The sequence below is a fragment of the Monodelphis domestica genome, chromosome 5 (assembly GCF_027887165.1).
Source record: "Monodelphis domestica isolate mMonDom1 chromosome 5, mMonDom1.pri, whole genome shotgun sequence".
NCBI lineage: Eukaryota > Metazoa > Chordata > Mammalia > Didelphimorphia > Didelphidae > Monodelphis > Monodelphis domestica.
Window position 1 is genome coordinate 106,019,033 of NC_077231.1, and position 22,410 is coordinate 106,041,442.

Here is a 22,410-nt window from a genome sequence, read left to right on the forward strand (position 1 = left end):
GTTAAAATTCTGCTGATGTCTTCTAAATGGAAATGCTAAAGAATATATACATTTCTTACACACATGGAACTTTTGTGAAAATTGACCATGTTACAGGATATAGAGATATTTCATGTAAATGTAAAAAAAATAGAAATAGTAAAAACTATCTTTACAAATTATCATATAATAAAAATTGTAACCAATTCAAGGAACACAAACAAGATATAGATCCAAATGGAATAAACAATAAAATCCTAAATAATGAGTGAATTAAAGAGAAAACCATAGAAATAATTAATAATTATGTCAAAGTGGATGAAATGATGAATATATAAAAATATAGACAATTTATAAAGACATAACAGAAATATGTTTTCTATGAGTGTTCAAATATATTTTACATGAATATAATTTAATATAAATATTTAAATATAAAGTTATTTTTCCCAAGTAAATAAAATATATTTCTATAAATATATTTAAACATAAACATATTTATATAAAATATATATAACAGACTCATACATATATAAATTATTTTAATATGTGCACTGATTCAGAGAGATATAGAGATAACAAAAAACCATTCCCAAATACATAAGTGGTCAATGGATATTAACAAACAATTCTCAAAAATATAATTAAAACTATTAGCAAACATAGGAAAATGCTCAAATCATTAACAAGAAAAATCTAAATCAAAATAATGCTAAAATTTTACCTGACACATACAAAGTTGGCAAAGGATTGCAAAAGATGAGAATATTCAATGTTAAAGGATGTGTGGAAAAATATATTCAGTAGCACAAGGCTTGTGGAGTTGTGAATCAGTATAACCATTTTGGAAAGCAAATTTGAATCAATGTTAGAAGAATCTCCATAGTTACCAAAATATTTCAAGCAGCATTTTTTTGGGGATAGCATATAATTGGAAACTAAATAAATACTTATTTATTGGGGAATGGTTAAACAAACTGGCATAGGAATATAATGGAATGTTATTATGCTGTAAGAAATTATGAATGTGATGAACACAGAGAAGAATGGAAAGATGCAGAGTAAAGTAAGTAGAGTCAGGAAAACAATATACACAATGACTATAGAAATTTAGATGGAAAGAATAACCACCACACACACAAAATAAAATAAATGTTGCAGAACAACAAAGAATATGCATTACCCCAAAGAAGAACTACAAGAAACTACTTCTATCTCATTCCTTTGCAAAGGTGGGAAATTTGTTTCTAGGCTTCTAAAAAAATGTATTGTTTTGCTGATTTTTTGGTCTCTTCATCTTTTTCTTTTCTTTTACTAAAATTATGGAAAGGCATTCTGTGAGACAAGAAGGGACTACTAGGAGAAATTTTCACAATATAAAACCAATAGCCAATAAAACTTATTTTAAAAAAGAAAAATAATTGGACTGCACAAAATGTAAGAATTTGAATAATTACTTCAAAAGAAGTTGGAGAGAAATGGGGTAAATCACTTGTAATGTGCTGTGACAGAGGCTGGCACTAAAGAAAAAGTGCCAGGCTGAAGAGTGTGTGGAACTGATCAACTCAATGGGGGAGGGGCCCCAGGAGTTTGGAATCTGGAGGAGGAGAAGATTCTGGCTGGAAGAGGAGTTGGTCTCTCATTTGGGAGAAGCTGAAGAGAGAAGATTGAAAAAGATTTTCTCCTGAGGGTTACTCACTTTTTCCTGTCTGTGACTGGAAATCTTTCCCCCCAACATTTCCCAATCAAAAAGACTATTGAAGAGGAAACCTGAGAAAGACATTTTAAAATCTCTAACCAACTTTACTTCAGCTCCTGTTGCCCTCAGTCTGAACCAAAGGGTCAAACCCAGGGTGAGTCAACCTGACTTTCTCTCAGGGGCCTCAGGCTGCCAAGGCTGAGTTCCCCCCAAACTCAAGGAGGGAGAGGAAAGGGTTTAGATAGAGACAGGGACCCCCTTTTCCCCACTTTCCTCCCCCTTTCTTTCCCTGCTAGTTATTCCTTTATATTATCCTGGATGAGTTGACATTAAAATAGTTATCTTTTCCCAAACCTATGAATCAAGTGTGAGTGAACAGATCAAGGGGAGACCCTGTGGTCTCGAGTAGTGGAGGGGGAACAAGAGGGACAGAAGAATTTGGGAGAGTAGCCTTAGCTAAAGAGGGAAGGCAGAAGGGGGAAAATCTTCAAACCCCCTCTCCTCTCTCTGAGCCAACCCTAAACATCAGTTGTCTCTCCTGAACCCCACTTTGAGAAGGGAGATCTTCACTCTTTCCCTTTCTCTATATTGAAAGACTAACTAAGTGGATAGAGAGCCAGGTCTGGAAATGGGAGGTCCTGGGTTCAAATCTAACCTCAGACACTTCCTAGCTATGTGGCCCTGGGCTAGTTACTTAAACACTTACCACTCTTCTGTCTAGGAGCTGATACTTAGCATTGATTCTAAGACAGAAGGTAAGAGTTCTCAAAAAATGAAGACATTTTAAGGATATGAAGCAGAAAGATGAAAGGCTGAGAAGACTGTGTAAATAAGACCAATAATGTTAAGGCAGATGAGACAAGTCAGGAAATTTCTGTGACATATTTATATTTACCCTCCAATATCCTCTTATACCCTCACTAATATATTAGAACTGATTAGTACTAATTCTAGTGTTTTTAAATGTCCAGCAAGATACTACTGCAAGCATCAAGGAAAGAGAATTCTGCTGACAAACTTGAGAATTTGAAGGACTCACAAATTACCATACTAATGGAAATTATGCAAACATGAAGTTATTTATTGACTTTGTGACTTGCTCATTTACAAAATAATTTCATAGAATGGAATGGAAGAAGCCTTTTTATTATTCAATGCAACCTCCTATTGCAAATAGGAGAAATAGTGGAACTTTCAAATGAACAGGTAGAGGAAATGATGGATACCCAAGTCAGCAAAGGTAGACAGGAAGAAATAATTCAGGGCAGAAATCCAAACCCAAAGAACCACCCAGATAAATAATAGGGAATATTACCACCAATAATCTCCTGGAACTTCAACTAGGAGAAAGCCTACAATTGTGCTGCTCAGTTACAAATCAGAGACAAAGATAAAAAAAAAAGTGTAGTCACCCTACATCAGAGCTCTTTTGACATAGTGAAATATTACAGTTCCTAAGCCCAAGCTGTCCATGTGATGCTTGAAAAACACACAACATTCAATAACCAGAAAAAGTAGCAACAAGACCCAAAAGAATACAAAACAGTACTTAAAAAAGACGCAGGACTAGACTTCTGGTCAAGATGGTGGCTTAGAGAAAGCTAAAGTTCAGATCTCCAGAAACCCTTCCTTACCGATCTCAAACTATATGCTCCTAGGGCACCGAAATTCAAAACAAACAACAGTATAGACCCTGGGGACCCTCCTCCTGGACCTGGATCAAAAGGTACAAAAGCCCCCCAAAAGCCAGAACCCGAGATCACTCAGACCTAAGGGGTAGGCAGAAGGAAGGTCCCAGGACCCATCCCCCCAACCCAGAGCTCTAAGTCCAAGGCAGCAGAGGAAACCTCAGAGCCTCAGGGCCGGCTATTCTGAAGGCTGCTTCCTGAAAACAACCTGACTCAATTGCAGGGGCACCAACACAGACAGCAGGGAAACAGAGAGAGAAGGGGGGAGCCTGTAGCCCCTTGGTTGAATCCTTCCATCCGAGTCTCACAGAAGGTCCCTGCCTCAGGGCATACTCAGTTCAACCCAGTGGAAGTTAATCCTATCAGGAGACCTCGGGGCTCCAGGAAGCCGCTCCCCTCCCCCCCTCAGAGTGCAGGGTCTTCTGGCCGGCAAAGGCATAGAAACACCTCACGGAGAGTACCAAGCCAGCATCAGAGCATGGAAGTAAGGCAACGGAGAAGCATCAGGAGGGAACTGAGGACGGCAGTAACACCGAAACACCAGCAATTCCTGGCTTCCCTGGGAAGACAGAACAACAACTGCATAGAACAGAAAATTGGCCTAGGGCTAAAGCCTCTGAACACCAGACAGAGATAATAAAAGCTAGAACTCCCCACTCAGATAGAGATGGCAAACTCCACAGAAGCACAAAAGCCTCAAAACTCCAAGAAAAACGAGAAGAAGGAGGCGACTTTGGACACATTTTATGGAGCAAAAATACAAATTACAGAGGAGATAGAAGAGGAAACACAAGCAAATGCTCCAAAACCTCCCAAAGGAAATGGAAACTCTCCACAATCCCATGAAGAATTTGAATTGGAAATGATCAAAAAGATGGAAGCCTTCTGGGAGGAAAAGTGGGAAATAATGCAAAAGAAATTCACTCATCCACAAAACGAGTTTGACCAAACTGAAAAGGAAAACCAGGCTTTAAAGGTCAGAATTAGGCAACTAGAAGACGAGCAAGAATAAATAAAGCAAAACCAAAAGACCAAGAAATTAGAAGAGAACATAAAATATCTCACTGACAAGGTCATAGACTTGGAAAACAGAGGGAGAAGAGACAATTTAAGAATAATTGGACTACCAGAAAATCCAGAAATAAACAGCAAACTCGACATCGTAATACAAGATATAATCAAAGAAAATTGCCCAGAGATCCTACAACAAGAGGGCAATACAGACACTGAAAGAGTTCACGGAACACCCTCTACACTAAATCCCCAAAAGACAACTCCCAGGAATGTAATTGTCAAATTCCAAAGCTTTCAAGCAAAAGAAAAAATCTTACAAGAAGCCAGAAAAAGACAATTTAGATATAAAGGAATGCCAATCAGGGACACACAAGACCTTGCAAGTTCCACTCTGAATGACTGTAAGGCATGGAACATGATTTTCAGAAAGGCAAGAGAGCTGGGCCTTCAATCAAGAATCAGCTATCCATCAAAACTGACTATAAACTTCCAAGGGAAAGTATGGGCATTCAACAAAATAGAAGACTTCCAAGTTTTTTGCAAAGAAAAGACCAGAGCTCTGTGGAAACTTTGATATCAAAAACAAAGAGCATGGAATACCTGAAAAGGTAAATATGAAGGAAAGGGAAAAGGAGAAAAATGTTATCTTCTTCTTTTACTCAAACTCTCTTCTATAAGGACTACATTTGTATCAATCTATGTATTACACATGGGGAAAACATAATGTGTAAATAGGGGGAAAAGAAAAACCAAATAGAATAATCTTTTTCACACAAAGATTCACATGGGAAGGGGAGGGGAAGAAAACTCCTATAAGAAGGAGAGGAAGAGAGTTTTTACTTAAACCTTACTCTAAGAGAAATCAACTCTGAGAGGGAAAAACATCCACATCCATTGGGATATTGAATTCTATCTTACCCAACAAGGGTAGGGAGAAGGGAAAACCAAGGGGGGTAGAGGGGAGGGAACACAAAAAAGGGAGGGAAGAAGAGGGGGGGAGGGGGAGGAAACAAAAAGGGAGGGACTAGAAAGGGTAACATCTCAAGGGAGGGAACAAGGGGGACTGATTTAAAGTAAATCACTGGATTAAAATGTAGAGCGGAAGAAGAAAGGTTAAAATTAGGGAAGGATATCAAAATGCCAGGGAGTCCACAAGTGACAAATATAACTTTGAACGTGAATGGGATGAACTCACCCATAAAATGTAGACGAATAGCAGAATGGATTAGAATCCAAAACCCTACCATATGTTGTCTTCAAGAAACACAAATGAAGTGGGTAGACACCCACAAGGTCAGAATTAAAGGATGGAGTAAGACCTCCTGGGCCTAAACTGACAGAAAGAAGGCAGGAGTGGCAATCATGATATCTGATAAAGCCAAAGCAAAAATAGACCTGATCAAAAGGGATAGGGAAGGTAATTATATTTTGTTAAAAGGGACCTTAGATAATGAGGAAATATCACTAATCAACATGTATGCACCAAGTAATATAGCACCCAAATTTCTAATGGAGAAACTAGGAGAATTGAAGGAAGAAATAGACAGTAAAACCATATTAGTGGGAGACTTGAACCATTATCAAATTTAGATAAATCAAATAAAAAAATAAATAAGAAAGAGGTAAAAGAAGTGAATGAAATCTTAGAAAAATTAGAATTAATAGACATATGGAGAAAAATAAATAGGGATAAAAAGGAATACACCTTCTTCTCAGCACCACATGGCACATTCACAAAAATTGACCATACATTAGGTCACAGAAACATGGCATATAAATGCAGAAAAGCAGAAATAACAAATGCAGCCTTTTCAGATCACAAGGAATAAAAATAATGATCAGTAAAGGTACATGGAAAACCAAATTAAAAACTAATTGGAAATTAAACAATATGATACTCCAAAATTGTTTAGTTAGAGAAGAAATCATAGAAACAATTAATAATTTCATCGAGGAAAATGACAATGGCAAGACATCCTTTCAAACCTTTTGGGATGCACCCAAAGCAGTAATCAGAGGTAAATTCATATCCCTGAGTGCATATATTAACAAACTAGGGAGAGCAGAGATAAATCTATTGGAAATGCAAATAAAAAAACTCGAAAGTGATCAAATTAAACCCCCCCAGCAGAAAACCAAACTAGAAATCCTAAAAATTAAGGGAGAAATTAATAAAATCGAAAGTGATAGAACTATTGATTTAATAAATAAGAGAAGAAGCTGGTACTTTGAAAAAACAAACAAAATAGACAAAGTACTGGTCAATCTAATTTAAAAAAGGAAGGAAGAAAAGCAAATTAACAACATCAAAGATGAAAAGGGGGACATCACCTCCAATGAAGAGGAAATTAAGGTAATCATTAAAAATTACTTTGCCCAATTATATGGCAATAAATACACCAATTTCAGTGATATGGATGAATTATATACAAAAATACAAATTGCCTAGACTAACAGAAGAAGAAATAGAATTCTTAAATAATCCCATATCAAAAAATGAAATCCAACAGGCCATCAAAGAACTTCCTAAGAAAAAATCCCCAGGGCCTGATGGATTCACCAGTGAATTCTATCAAGCATTCAGAGAACAGTTAATCCCAATACTATACAAACTATTTGACATAATAAGCAAAGAGGGAGTTCTACTGAACTCCTTTTATGACACAAACATGGTACTGATTCCAAAACCAGGCAGGTCAAAAACAGAGAAAGAAAATTATAGACCAATCTCCCTAATGAATATAGATGCAAAAATCTTAAATAGGATACTAGCAAAAAGACTCCAGCAAGTGATGAGAAGGGTCATCCACCATGATCAAGTAGGATTTATACCAAGGATGCAGGGCTGGTTCAATATTAGGAAAACCATCCACATAATTGACCACATCAACAAACAAACCAACAAGAACCACATGATTATCTCAATAGACGCAGAAAAAGCCTTTGATAAAATACAACATCCATTCCTATTAAAAACACTAAAAAGCATAGGAATAGAAGGATCGTTCCTAAAAATATTAAACAGTATATATCTAAAACCATCAGCTAATATCATCTGCAATGGGGATAAACTAGATGCTTTCCCAATAAAATCAGGAGTGAAACAAGGATGCCCATTATCACCTCTACTATTTGACATTGTACTAGAAACACTAGCATTAGCAATTAGAGAAGAAAAAGAAATTGAAGGCATCAAAATAGGCAAGGAGGAGACCAAGTTATCTTTGTGGATGACATGATGGTCTACTTAAAGAATCCTAGAGATTCAACCAAAAAGCTAATTGAAATAATCAACAACTTTAGCAAAGTTGCAGGATACAAAATAAACCCGCATAAGTCATCAGCATTTCTATATATCTCCAACACAGCTCAGCAGCAAAAACTAGAAAGAGAAATCCCATTCAAAATCACCTTAGACAAAATAAAATACCTAGGAATCCATCTCCCGAGACAAACACAGGAACTATATGAACACAACTACAAAACACTCTTCACACAACTAAAACTAGACTTGAGAAATTGGAAAAACATTTACTGCTCATGGATAGGACGAGCCAAAATAATAAAAATGAACATCCTACCCAAACTTATTTATCTATTTAGTGCCATACCCATTGAACTCCCCCCAAAAAATTTTAGTGACTTAGAAAAAACCATAACAAAGTTCATTTGGAGTAACAAAGGATCAAGGATATCCAGGGAAATAATGGAAAAAAAAACCACAAATGATGGGGGCCTTGCAGTCCCAGACCTCAAACTATATTACAAAGCAGCAGTCATCAAAACAATTTGGTACTGGCTAAGAGACAGAAAGGAGGATCAGTGGAATAGACTGGGGGCAAGCGACCTTAGCAAGACAGTATACAATAAACCTAAAGATCCCAGCTTTTGGGACAAAAATCCACTATTTGATAAAAACTGTTGGGAAAATTGGAAGACAGTGTGGGAGAGATTAGGAATTGATCAACACCTCACACCCTACACCAAGATAAATTCAAAATGGGTGAATGACTTAAACATAAAGAAGGAAACCATAAGTAAATTGGGTAAACACAAAATAGTATACATGTCAGACCTTTGGGAGGGGAAAGACTTTAAAACCAAGCAAGATATAGAAAGAATCACAAAATGTAAAATAAATAATTTTGACTACATCAAATTAAAAAGCTTTTGTACAAACAAAACAAATGTAACTAAAATCAGAAGGGAAACAACAAATTGGGAAAAAATCTTCATAGAAACCTCTGACAAAGGTTTAATTACTCAAATTTATAAAGAGCTAAATCAATTGTACAAAAAATCAAGCCATCCTCCAATTGATAAATGGGCAAGGGACATGGATAGGCAATTCTCAGATAAAGAAATCAAAACTATTAATAAGCACATGAAGAAGTGTTCTAAATCTCTTATAATCAGAGAGATGCAAATCAAAACAACTCTGAGGTATCACCTCATACCTAGTAGATTGACTAACATGACAGCAAAGGAAAGTAATGGATGCTGGAGGGGATGTGGCAAAGTAGGGACATTAATTCATTGCTGGTGGAGTTGTGAAATGATCCAATCATTCTGGAGGGCAATTTGGAACTATGCCCAAAGGGTGATAAAAGAACATCTACCCTTTGATCCAGCCATAGCACTGCTGGGTCTGTACCCCAAAGAGATAATGGGGAAAAAGACTTGTACAAGAATATTCATACCTGCACTCTTTGTGGTGGCCAAAAATTGGAAAACGAGGGGATTCCCATCAATTGGGGAATGGCGGAACAAATTATGGTATATGTTGGTGATGGAATACTATTGTGCAAAAACGAATAATAAAGTGGAGGAATTCCATGGAGACTGGAACGACCTCCAGGAAGTGATGCAGAGCAAGAGGAGCAGAACCAGGAGAACATTGTACACAGAGACTAATACACTGTGGTATAATCGAATGTAATGGACTTCTCCATTAGTGGCAGTGTAATGTCCCTGAACAATCTGCAGGGATCTAGGAAAAAAAAAAACATTATCTATAAGCAGAGAACAAACTGTGGGAATAGAAATACCGAGGAAAAGCAAATGTCTGACTACAGCGGTTGAGGGGACATGACAGAGGAGAGACTCTAAACGAACACTCTAATGCAAATACTAACAACATGGCAAAGGGTTCGAATCAAGAACACATGTGATACCCAGTGGAATCATGTGTCGGCTATGGAGGGGGGGGGAGGAAAAGAAAATTATCTTTGTCTTTAATGAATAATGCTTGGAAATGATCAAATAAAATATTATTAAAAAATAAAAATATAAAGATCATACTAAAAAAAAAAGACCCAGACACTCCTTCAAGAAGTGTACAAAGCTCAGACCTAATATAAAGTCCAAATCTTTGAAATAATTCCAACATAAAGAAATATTATTATAACAAGAACATTGACACAAAACCAGAACTGAATTATTCCTACAAGAAAGTCTCAAAGAAAAATATATGTGAGGTAGAAATTCAACAAGAATACCAAGAAGAAACAAAGTAAGACTTTTTAAAAAGTGGTAAAATAAATTTACAGATAAAATTTTAATATTAGAAGAAACAAATGTTAAATAAATGAGAGTTATGGAGAAAAGATTCAGGAAAAGAATTAACAATTTAGCAAAAAAAGGGAAAGAAAACCTCATCCATGTTAGGACATACTCCTTGAAAATGTAAATGGAACAAATAGAAATTAACGACTGTGTAAGACAATATAAAATGTTAAAACAAAATAAAAAGATTGAAAAAATAGGAGAAAATAAGGTTATGTACAATATCTATTATCAAAAATCATTGGCTTGGAAAAGAGATTAAAAAGAGGTAGCTTAAAAATCATTGAAATATCTAAAAGCCATAACCAAAAAAAGGGCAAAGATATTCTTTTTAAACAAATCATAAAAAATGCACACATTTCTTAGACCCAGAAGGCAAAGTGAAAATAAAAAGAATTCATTGATCCTAGAAGAAAACTATAAAAGAAAACTCTTGAGAAAGTCAAACCCAAAATTCAGAATTTCCATTGTCTAGAATAAAACACAGGAAGGAGCCCAAAAGAACTTTAGATATGAAGAAGCCTCAGTAAGGGCCACAAATATTTAGGAACTACCACCATAATAGTGTGGACAACTTCAAAAAAAAAGATAATTTAAAAGGCAAAACAAAAATCCTGAAAATTAAAAGTTAGATGAATAACACTGACAGCTTAAAAAAATATCCTATTGAAATAATAAAAGGAGCTGATTTTTAAAAATACAAGTTAGATAATCCATAAACTAACTTGACTTTTAAAAAGAAAGAAGAAAACTAAATTATCATTATCAAAAAGAAAATATATAAATTCACAACTTACAAAAAGAAGTAGTATAAACTATTAGCTGACATTTCACCCCAAAAATGCTAACAAAATGGAAACTCTAAATGAAATTTATGAATATTTATAAAAATATAAATTTCCCAAATAGAGCAAAAATAGAATATTTTAAAACCCTACTTTAGGGGAAAATTGTAACAAATTTCTCTGATAATGGTCTAATTTATCAAATCCATAGACAACTAAATCAAATTTATAAGAATACAAGCCATTCACCAATTGACAAATGGTCCAAGTATATAAATAAGCAGTTTGCAAATGAAACCAACACTATCAATAATCATATGAAAAAATGTTCTAAATCACTCTTGATTAGAGAAATGCAAGTTAAAATAACTCTCAATTAGCAGCTGGCACCTAGAAGAGTGGCCAATATAGCAATAAAGGGAAATGATAAATGTTGGAGGGGATGTGGCAAAAATGGATGAACTGATCCAACCAATCTGGAAAGCAACTTGGAACTATGCCCAAAGGCCTATATCTCAGAGTTGTTATTGTTTTAAGTGAAGAAAGGACCTACTTTTACAAAAATATTTATAGCAGCTCTTTTTGTGGTGACAAAGAATTAGAAATCAAGGAGATGTCCATCAATTGAGAAATGGCTGAGCAAATTATGATATGTGCTGGTGATGGAATACTATTGTGCTATAAGAAATGATGAACAGGATAATTTCAGAAAAAAAGATGGAAAGACTTATATGAACTGATGCAAAGTGAAATAAACAGTACCAGAAAAACATTATACACAGTAACAGCAATATTGTGGGTTGATCAATTGTGAAAGACTTAGCTACTCTCAGTAATACAACGATCCGGGACAATTCTGAAGGACTTATAACAAAGAATGCTATCCACTTCAAGAGAAAGAATTGTTGGAATCAGAATGCAGATCAAAGCATATATTTTTTTTTCACCTTAGTTTATATGAGGTCTTAATTTTATATGAATATTCTCTTACATCAGTGAGCAGTATGGAAATAGGTTTTTCATGATAACACATGTATAAACCAGATCTAATTGCTGTCTACCTCTGGGAAGGTGAAGGAAAGGAAGAGAGACAATTTGGATTATATAACTTCAGAAACTTATGTGGAAATTATAACATGTAATTAGTAAAATTATATATATATATATGTATATATATATATAATTATTTTTTAAAAAACCGACTCCAGAAAAATAAATGGAATTCCTAAAGGGAAAAAAAACCCTAGGATAAGATAGGTAAATTCTAGGAAATTCAACTAAACATTTAATGAACAATTAATTCTAATACTACATAAATTGAAATACTAAAATACTATATAAACTATAATACCAAAATATTTATAAGATCTAATACTACATAAAATACATTTTTTTAAAGTAGGTAGAGATTTTATTTAAAAATTTTGCATCTGTATTCATTAGGAAGTTTGGTCTGTAGGATTTTTCCCCATTTTTTCTCTTCCTAGTTTAGGTATCAACACTATCTTTTTGTCACAAAAAGATTTTGATAGATTTCTTTCCTTAGTTAATTTTTCAAATAGCTTAAATAGTATTGGAATTAATTGTTCTTTTAATGTTTGATGGAATTTGCTTGTGAATCCATCTAGTCCTAGGGCTTTTTTTCTTAGGGACTTCATGAATGACTTTTTATCAGCAATGCAAGGATCTGGAAAAACTAAAAAGACTCATGACAAAACAAGGTATCCATTGTAATAGCAGGAACTGACAGAATCTGAATGCTGATTGAAGTGTACCATTCTTCATTTTATTTCCTCCAGCAACTTTTCTCTAGTCTAAGCACAATATGTGTCTTCTATTATAACATGATGAATATGGAAATATGTGTTGTATAACACATGTACAACCTATATCATATGACCTGCTATCTTGGGGAGGGGAAAGGAATTGGAGAGAGGAAGAGAACACAGGTTGTAAAATGTCAGAAAACAAGTATTAAAAATTGTATTGACATTTTAAAAGATATAAAAAATAAATTGTTTTGATCATTATAGTTTTGTATGATAGTTTGAGATCTGGTGCTATGAATTACTCTTCCTTCACTTTTTTCATTCATTATTTTATATTCTTCATTTTTTCCCTCCAGATGAATTTTATTATTTTTATAGCTCTCTAAAGTAATCCTTTGGTACTTTGATTGGTTTAGCTTTTTGTAAGTAAATTAATTTGGGTACTAATTTCATTCCTATCATATTGGCTCTGTCTAACCATGAGGAATTAATATTTCTCCAATTATTTAGATATGCCTTTATTTGTACAAAGAGTGCTTTGTATTTGGATTTATATACTTCCTATGTAGACTTTGCAGGTAGATAATAGAATCAGACCTAAGCCCTCTGCCTAAGTTTACTCCCTTTATAGCCCTACCTAATGATGCTAAAGTTCTGAATGGTTACATGTATAATTTTCTCACACAGGAATGTAAACAATGTAACTTTATGTAATTCCTTGTGATTTAATCACTCATGTTTCTTGAATCTTGTGCTTGAATATCAAATTTCTTATTCAGCACTGGTCTTTTCATCAGGAATATTTAAAAGTCTTCTTTTTAATTAAAAAACCATTCCCCTCTATAGAATTATACTTGGTTTTGCTGGGTAGGTTATTCTTTGTTGTAATTCTAGCTCCTTTGTCTTTTAGAATATCATATTCTAAGAATTCCATATCTTTATAGTTGTCACTAATAAATCTTTTATAATCCTAACTATGGTGGCACTATATTTGAATTCTTTCTTTTTGGCTGCTTGTAGTGTTTTCTCAATGATTTCTTATGCTTTCTCTACTTTTGTCATAATATTTCTGAGAGCTTCATTTTAATATTTCATTGATGAAGTCTTTTGATTTTTACTTTGATCCCTGGTTCTAAGAAATTGTGATAGTTTTTTCCTCATAATTTCTTAAGCTATGGTGTCTAAGCACTTTTATCTTGTTTATAACTTTCAATTGAGTAATTCTCAAATTATCTTTCCTTGATCTATTTTCCAGGTCAAGTGTTATTCCTATGGAAATTTTTCTTTTATCTTTTTAGTTTTTTGACTTTGTTTTCTTGTTTCTTTATGTCTCATGGAGTCATTTGCTTCCTTTTGCCCAATTCTCATTTTTAAGAACTTATTTCTTACTGGGAAGTATTGTATGTCTTTTACTGAGCTGTTCATTCTCTTTTCATAATTTTCTTGCATAGCTTTCATTTCTTTCCCTAGCATTTCCTCTGTTGCTCTTATTTTTTAAATCATTTTTTGCCTTTAAAGAATTTCTTTCTTTAACTTCTCCTAGGAATCCTTAATGGGTTTGTGTCCAAACTACATTTCTCTCTGATATTTCACTTAGAGATGTTTTCAAGTCATTGTCTTCTGTGTCTTAAGCTTCCTTATCACCAAGTAGCTTTTTATGGTCAAGTTCCTTTTTGGTTTATTTATTTTACCAGCCAACTTCTTGACTTTGGACTTATAATACTGATGGGTTCTGATCATTTATGGGGTCATCTCACCTGAGCCAGACCTCTTATTCCTTCTGCTGCTATCATAGTCTAAATGGAAAGTCTATACGTTTTTGGTGCTTCCAAAGTTGTGTGATCTGGGGATAGAACTGTACACTATCCTCCTTTTCTTTGCTCCTCAAATTCCTGACCCAGTTTGGATCTGTTGACTTGTGGGTGGTTGAGTTCCAGTAGACTACTGCTAGAATGTGTTACTGTTAGCTTGCTGGAAAGTTCTGAAGGTTTAAAGTAACTGAACTGCTAGCTCCCCCTTGGTTTTAGTCTCTGGCTCTACTGTATCCCATTGAAAGCTTATATGCAATGCTAATAGGTAGAATTGAGTTCCCTCTCTGCTCTTGGGCTGAATCATATAGCTATGTTTTTGGTACTTATTCCTTCTTCTTACACAGGCAAGGGTCCCACGTTCCCTTACAACCATGCCCTTTCTTTTCTGTCATAGAACTTGGCAAAGTCAAGGACCTGAGCACAATTAATTTACTATTTATTCTAGAAAAAAACAATAAATTGGTCAGTGTACTCACTCAATGACCAAAGACCCTGAATGAGACCTGATAGGGTATTTTAAACTGAGGTGCATCTTCCTTCTGATTGGTCTGACAGTACATCATCTAGACCTCTCCTGGCAAAGACAATACAATTCTGATTTGTTGACATTTTAATGGGGAGGTGAGTTTGAAATTACTTCAGCTTCTCTCCATTACTTCCTAGTTGGGAGCCTGGAAATCCAGAGTAATGTTCAAATAATAAGACTAGTCTGCAGCTGTGGGTGGTATTTAATGGAATTGAATTGATTCTTTAATTGAATTGACTTGAATATCTGTGTGGACATACAAACTAAAATAATAGAATTAAGACTCAAATGACCGGGGGCAGCTGGGTGGCTCAGTGGATTGAGAGCCAGGCCTAGAGACGGGAGGTCCTAGGTTCAAATCTGGCCTCAGACACTTCCCAGCTGTGTGACCCTGGGCAAGTCACTTGACCCCAGTTGCCTAGCCCTTACCACTCTTCTGCCTTGGAGCCAATACACAGTATTGACTCCAAGACAGAAGGTAAGGGTTTAATAAAAAAAAAAAGACTCAAATGACCAGGGCCTACCAAAATAAAAAACAGAGGTAGTTATAAGGCAAAATCTTGACCTTTAGCTAAGCTCCAGAATATAGGTAAAAGGCAAAGTTCCAAGGGTAAGGCATTTAGTTATGTGGTATGGGAGAGTACTGACCTACACCACTTTGACTAAATCTTAAAAATTGCATTGAAGTCACTTTTAAATTTTACAATCTTTAGTTGGGGAAAGCCTGACAAATTATGGTATATTGACTGTAATGGAATATTATGCTATAAGAGATGATAAAAGTGGTTTCAGAAAAAAAAAAAACTTGAAAAGACATATAATCTGATACAAAGTACAGTAGTCAGACCCAGGAAAACAATTTGTGAAAAAAATAACAATATTGAAAAAATAATAATTTTGAAAGTCTTAGTAACTAATCAACACAATGACTTGCCATAGTTCCAAAGGATTCAGGTGATACATGTTATCCATTTCTGTATAGCATGCTAATGGGTTCAAAGTATAGATTAAAGCATATTTTCTTTCTTTTACTTTTTTCAGACAAGGCTAAAAAGAAAACAAGAAAATACCCCAAATTACATAGGTAATCAAGAAATCTCCATTATGAAGTTACCATAGTCAAAGAACTGATGTTTAGTAAACCAAAATAACAAAATATCTAAATGCTTAAAGGAAAAGGGAAACCAAGCATAGGAAGAGACAGAAAACTATAATAATTGAAGCTCTTGATATATTCTTCCTAGACAAATCTAACAAAAAAAAAGAAGAAAGAAAGTAAAGATCTGAATAAGAATTTAAAGAAGTTGGATATGCTAGATGTTCAGTGATTATTAAATGGAAAAAGAAATTATTATATACATTTCTCATCAGTGCATAACAAACTTTACAAAAATTAAACATGTTTTAAGGCATAAAATTTCATAAACAAATGTGTAAAAAATTAAACATAGACCAAAAAGTAGTTAAAATTATATCCAGCAAAGAGTAGCTAAAAAGAATTAAAAATTAATTGGAGGAAAGATACTTTAATTCTAAAGAATGGGTAGATGGAAGAACAAATTATAGAAACAACAAATAATTTCACTAAAGATATAGTAACAAACTGGGTATGATGCTGATTGCATGTAATCCCTGCTACAATGGTAGCTATGGCAAGTAAAACATTTAAGTTTTAGTGTACTAAACAAATGGGGTGTGTCCACTAAACAAGGCACCAATATAGTGAGCCCCTGAGAGCAGGGGCCTGCCAGACTGCCTTAGGAGGGATGATCTGCCCACATTAGTAATGAAGCATTTCAAAGCTCCCATGCTAGTTAGCAGTGGAATCATATACATGATGGCCTACTATGTTTCCTGTATGGGTGAAATATTAACACACACACATGTGTGTATATATAAGTACATGTGTGTTCATATTTTTTATATATAAGCACATAGATCTTCATGTATGTACATTTACATGCCTCATGACAATGAGGCAAAATACTAAAAATGTCCAGATTAATGGAATCAAAAATAGAAAATTTAAATGACTTAATTTTAGGGGGGAAAGTTGAAGAAGACATAAATGAGACACTAAAGAAAAAAAATCCTAGGACCAGATGGCTTTACAAAAGAATCTAATGAAAGAAAAATTAATTTCAATATTACATAAACTATGTGAAAGAAAAGTAAAAAAGAGTCCTACCAAATTCCTTCCATAATAAGAATATGGTCTTGATACTACACAAAGATCAAACAGAAAGAATATAGACCAAAATTCTTAGAGAACATTGGTACAAAAACAGGTCTGATGGTTGTCACTCCTCTATTTGAAACTAGTGGTTTCCTATTACTCAAATATAAAATCTTTTTGGACTTAAAAAGCCTTCATAACCTGGCATATTTTTGTTTTTCTCATCTTCTTACTTCCTGCATATATATTTTGTCCATATATTCTGTTTTGCTCTTCTTCATATAGGATATTCATCTCCTGATTGTGTTTTCTCTGGCTAGCTCCTTTGCCTGAAATTTTCTCTCTTTTCATCTCTATAATCTGGTTTCCTGACTTCTTTCAAGTCTTAGTTATGATTCTTCCTTTTACATGAAGCTTTTCTGAAGCTCCCTCAAAATTAGTCCCTCTGCTCTGAGATTGCCAGTAAATAATTCAAACACATTAATTAATAAGCCATCATATTACATATGCAATCTGAATATAAATGACAAAATCACATGATTCTATCAATTAATGCAGAAAAGGCTTTTGGCAATATGTAGCACCCATAATCATATTAAAAAAAAACAAAACATCATGAAAGCTGCCAAGATCATCAATAGAGAGATTCTAGAGAGAAAAGCAAAAAGATCCTAGATGTGACATGAATGAAGCTCCAGTTAAAAGAGACTGAGGAGGAGGAGTACAAGCAGAAGAACAAAATAAGGTATCATGAAAACCTAGAAAAGACAATATCCAGAAGAAAAAGATAAGAGAGTTGAGTAGGGTTTAGAAAAAGCCATTACATTTGAAAATTCACAGATCATTGGTAATTTTAGAACGTAGTTTCAGTTGAATTATGAGATCAAAGATCAAACTACAGAGACTTTAGAAAAGAGTGAGAGAAGCAGATGTGAAAGCCCTAAATGTAGAAGATTTGTTAGGAATCTGATGACTGAGAAAAGAGAACAATAGTATGATAACTGGCATGGAGGGCAGCATTTAATAGAGTCTGGAATTATTCAAGAAAGGTGGGGAATGCAGGAATGTGTTTTAGGTAGCCAGAAAAGAGCAGATAGCTAGAGAAAAACATAATTAGGAATGACAATGGAAGGACACTGTTGGAGAAAAAAAAGGGAAAGGATACAAGCTACATAAAGAAAAGCTGGACCTGAGGAGGACCATCCTGTGGAGAGATCTATCATTGGGGTTGATGTCAGAGGGATGAAAGAAGGTAGCACTCAGCAAATGGCCTCAATTCCTCCCCACCTCATAAATTAAGGTGATTTAAAAATAGAAGATATAAATAAAATATTAGCAATTTTAAAAACATAAAGAAGAGGCTAAAAAAAGGAATGCAAGAATAGAAGAGAGAGCTAAATCCTAGGGTACTTCCCACCTCTTTAGAATCATGCCTTTGAAGACCATGCTTCTATGGTACCCCTTTCTTTGCATCTTTCAAAAAATGTGAGTGACCAGAAAGTCAACTTAATTTAATGCCTGAACTATAAGAAACAAGTAACAAAAGAACAGATTTAGCTAATGGAAATCTATGGAACCCTTTTTAATTCAATTCCTTCTTAATTAACTCTTGTCTCTTGTCAACAGCCTGTGGTACTCCCCTGAGGTCCTCACCACATATTTCACTCAAACATAGAAACCATGTTCTGAGAGCTCCCACTTCACCCCTCCTCATAACCTTCCATCACTCAGACATCTTCCTCCACTTTTTCTCTTTAGCAAGTCTAATTCTAATATGTACCTTTAACCTCATCCCCTCTCATCTCAAACAAATTGAACCTGCTGTTATTTCACTTCTTTCTGGTCTCTTCCTAACTATTGATTTTTTCTCTGCTTCCAAAAAAAAATATGTCCATATCTCAGCTAACCTTAAAAAATTCTCAATACTTTCAGTCATCTCTGCTGGTATTGTATTATCACTTTCTTCCCACTGGCTAATTCCTTAAGAAAGTCATCTACACTAGTTGCCTCTATAGCAGTTCTTAATCTCTTCTAAATCACTTACAACCTGGCTTCTGACATCATCATTCAATCAAACTCCAATGCTATTAGTGATTTCTGAACTGACAGATTTATTGGTGTCTTCTCAATCCTTATCCTTCTTAACTTTTCAAAGCATTTGATATTACTGATCACCTTCTCTTCCTATATACTTTTTCTGGAATACTGATCTTTTTCACATCCTCCCCCTGTCTCTCTGACTATTCCTTATGAGTCTCTTTTGCTGAATTTTAATCCATGTCATATGTACTACTCAAAGGTGGTCTCAAAATCTATGTCCTGGGTCCTTTCCTCTTTTATTTCTAAAATGTTATTTTCAGTCACAAATTCTCTCCCTCACTTCACTCCCTTTTGAGAAGACAAGAAATATAATATCTATTATATATATATGTATATATATATAAAGTAATATAAAACATTTTCACATTAGCCATATAGGGGGAAAAGAAGCAAGAAAAAATCATGCTTTAATCTGAACTCACTTCATCATCTCTCTCTTTGGAGGCTGATATTTACTTCAGCTTAATTTACTTCACTTTGCATCAATTCATATAAGTCTTCCCAGGTCTTTTTGAAACCATCCCCTTCATCATTTCTCATAGCACAATAGTATTCCCTCACAAGTATGTTCCACCATTTGTTCAGTCAATGCCCAATGAAGGGCATCCTCTCCATTTCCAAATCTTTACCACCAAAAAAAAAAAAAGAGTTGCTATAAATATTTTTGTAGATATCATTCCTTTTCCTTTTTCTTTGATCTTGTTTCCTTCTAGGTCATTTTACTTGGTGATCTCGTTAACTCCAAGGAGTGAAATTATCTCTATGCAGATGATGCCCCAGTCTCTATATCTAGCCCTCGTCATCTCCCAAATTCCAATATCATATTGCTAACTGCCTTTTGGGAATCTCAAATTGGATGTTCCATAAACATCTCAAACTCAAAATGTCAAAAATAAAACTCATTATGTTTTCCCCAAAACCTTCTCCTTTTCCAAACTTCTCTATTTCCATTGAAGGTGTCACCATTGTCCTAGTAACTCAGGCTTACAACCCTGATGTCATCTTGGATATTCTCATCCTCTCTAAATATCTTATTCATTTCCAAATCTCCTCATGTCAGCATTGATGAAATCAATTGGATGCATTTTATCCACTCACAAGTCAGTCTAATTCAGGATGTCATCACTTCTCACCTAGACTATTAAAATAACTTTCTAATTGGTCTCTCAAGCATCTCTACACTCTAATCCATCTTCTACTCCGGTGACAATATGATTTTTCCAGAGCACAGGTCCAAGTATATCACCATCCATATAATAAACACATGGTTCCTGATTACCTCCAAGAACAAATATAAAGTCCTCTACTTGGATTTAAATTGTTTTTTAAAAATCTGGTTCCTTACTATCTTTCCAGTCTTTTAATACTTTACTAGATGCAGATGCACTCCACAATCTAACTACACCATCCTACTTGCTATTCAAACACAATACTCTGTTTCCCTTTTCTATGCCTTTCCATTGACTGCCCCTCATGATAATGTTCTTCTTTATCTACAACGAAGATCAGTTTATACTGGCTCTTGAGAGCTGATTGTTCAATTTTCAGTGTGAACATGTATTTACACTTCAGAAACCAGCAATTACTATAAACCAATATTTGATTTATTGTTTTATTATTAACTAGAATTTTAAGAAAGTGATGGAGGAAATGTAAATAATTCAACTTAAAAGATTACATTTAAAAGCATATCAAATTTTTGAAAGTCAGTTTTTAAACATTTATAAGCAGTCTTGTTTCTATCTCTTGGTTTTCCAAACTTTCCTTCAAGATTCAGCTCAAATCCTATCTGCAGAAATCATTTCCTAGTTCCCCTCACATGCTATTGCTTTCTCCTCTGAGAATACCTGCCTACTCTGTTATAACTTATACTCCCTTAGAACGTGAACTCTTTGAAGACAGGAATTGTTTTTGACTTCTTTTATATACTCTGCACTTAGTATATTGCTTGGTATGAACTAAGTACTTTATAAATGTTTCTTGACTGCTTAGGTCAACCCAGTATTATAAGTATAATTATAATTCACAGGTTAGAGAGTTGCCTGGGGCAGAGGTTAAGTGACTTGCTCAGGGTCACACAGTTAATATGTGTCAGAGGTACTACTTGAACTCAATTTTCCTTTGATCTCAATTATGATTATAGCTGTACAACATATTCCCCAACTAGATTATATAAGATACACGAAAGTAGGAATTTTGTATCTCACATAGAACCTACCAAAATGCTTAACAAGTTAGTGTCACACAAAAGCTTTCTTATATGAACTAAATTAAAATAAATTATACCAAGTACTTAGCACTAACAAATATAACATATTATATACACAGAGGCATTTGGTTCTAACAAATGCAATTTATTATAAAAGTACTTATTTACTCAGTTTTCTCATCAGTAAAATGAGGAAGATTGACTAGATGGTGTCTGAAGTTGCATCTTTGAGATAGATTTTAGGGTTCTGTGCCCTGATTATATGATCTCTGGAAGAAGAATGCTATCCAGTCAACTCTGATTTAATCACATATGAATTATTCCGTTTTAGGGTTGGCCAGAGACATTTCTCTCACTGATATGAAAAGGAGAGTTGACAGCTACGGTAGTAATGTGACAAGGAAATTTACTAGTCCTGTTGGCTGCATAAGGATGATGGCTCCAGGCCACACTGGCATTACCTGGAACCATCTTATCTCTCAAGATCCCTACTGATGGATCAGTGATTTATCTACTATTTTGAGTCACCAAAAGGATGGTCTTCCTCCATTATCATGGATAATAAAGTGTACTATCCTTTATTTGGATTTTTAAATAACAAAAGAAATAAAATGACTTCTAGTGCTTTGTAAGATATCTTTCCTTTAACTGTAACTTCAGAAAAACGATTCATCCAAAACACATTTCCTCTGGTTTTTCATAAGGACAACAGTATTTAAAACTGGAGGCTGCGTGCCCAAAGTACAGAAGGTAGTATCCTCATTTCCATCCTTTGTGGGAGTCGTGAAGTTTCTCCAGATTTACATAATGATGTGTGAATATTCTAATTTCAAACCCTGGTTTTTGACCAAAAAAAAATGTACTCAGCTAAAAGTTCATGCTCACATTTGCATTCCTTACAGCATTTGCCATCCACATATGCAAGGGCGGACTTAGATGGACAATCAGGAAATGAACAGGCCAGTGCTTCACACTGGATGGTGCCATTCTAAGAAGAAAATAACACTTAAATAATGTTGGACAAAATTTTTGGTTTCCCAGTCTTCAAGTAGGTTTCATCTGCTCCTTAAATATTAAACTGTTTGCTGT

General features: G+C 34.5%; 1 protein-coding gene across 2 annotated transcripts in view; it reads right to left on the bottom strand.

The window, feature by feature from the left end:
- The window catches only part of NELL2 (neural EGFL like 2), a 131,776-nt gene that overhangs the window by 81,820 nt on the left and 27,546 nt on the right, over window positions 1-22,410 (bottom strand). For both annotated transcript variants that reach the window (XM_056799013.1, XM_007503882.2), the window contains exon 9: window positions 22,207-22,309. In XM_056799013.1, coding sequence (XP_056654991.1) covers window positions 22,207-22,309 — 103 coding nt within the window. The remainder of the gene's footprint in view (window positions 1-22,206; window positions 22,310-22,410) is intronic.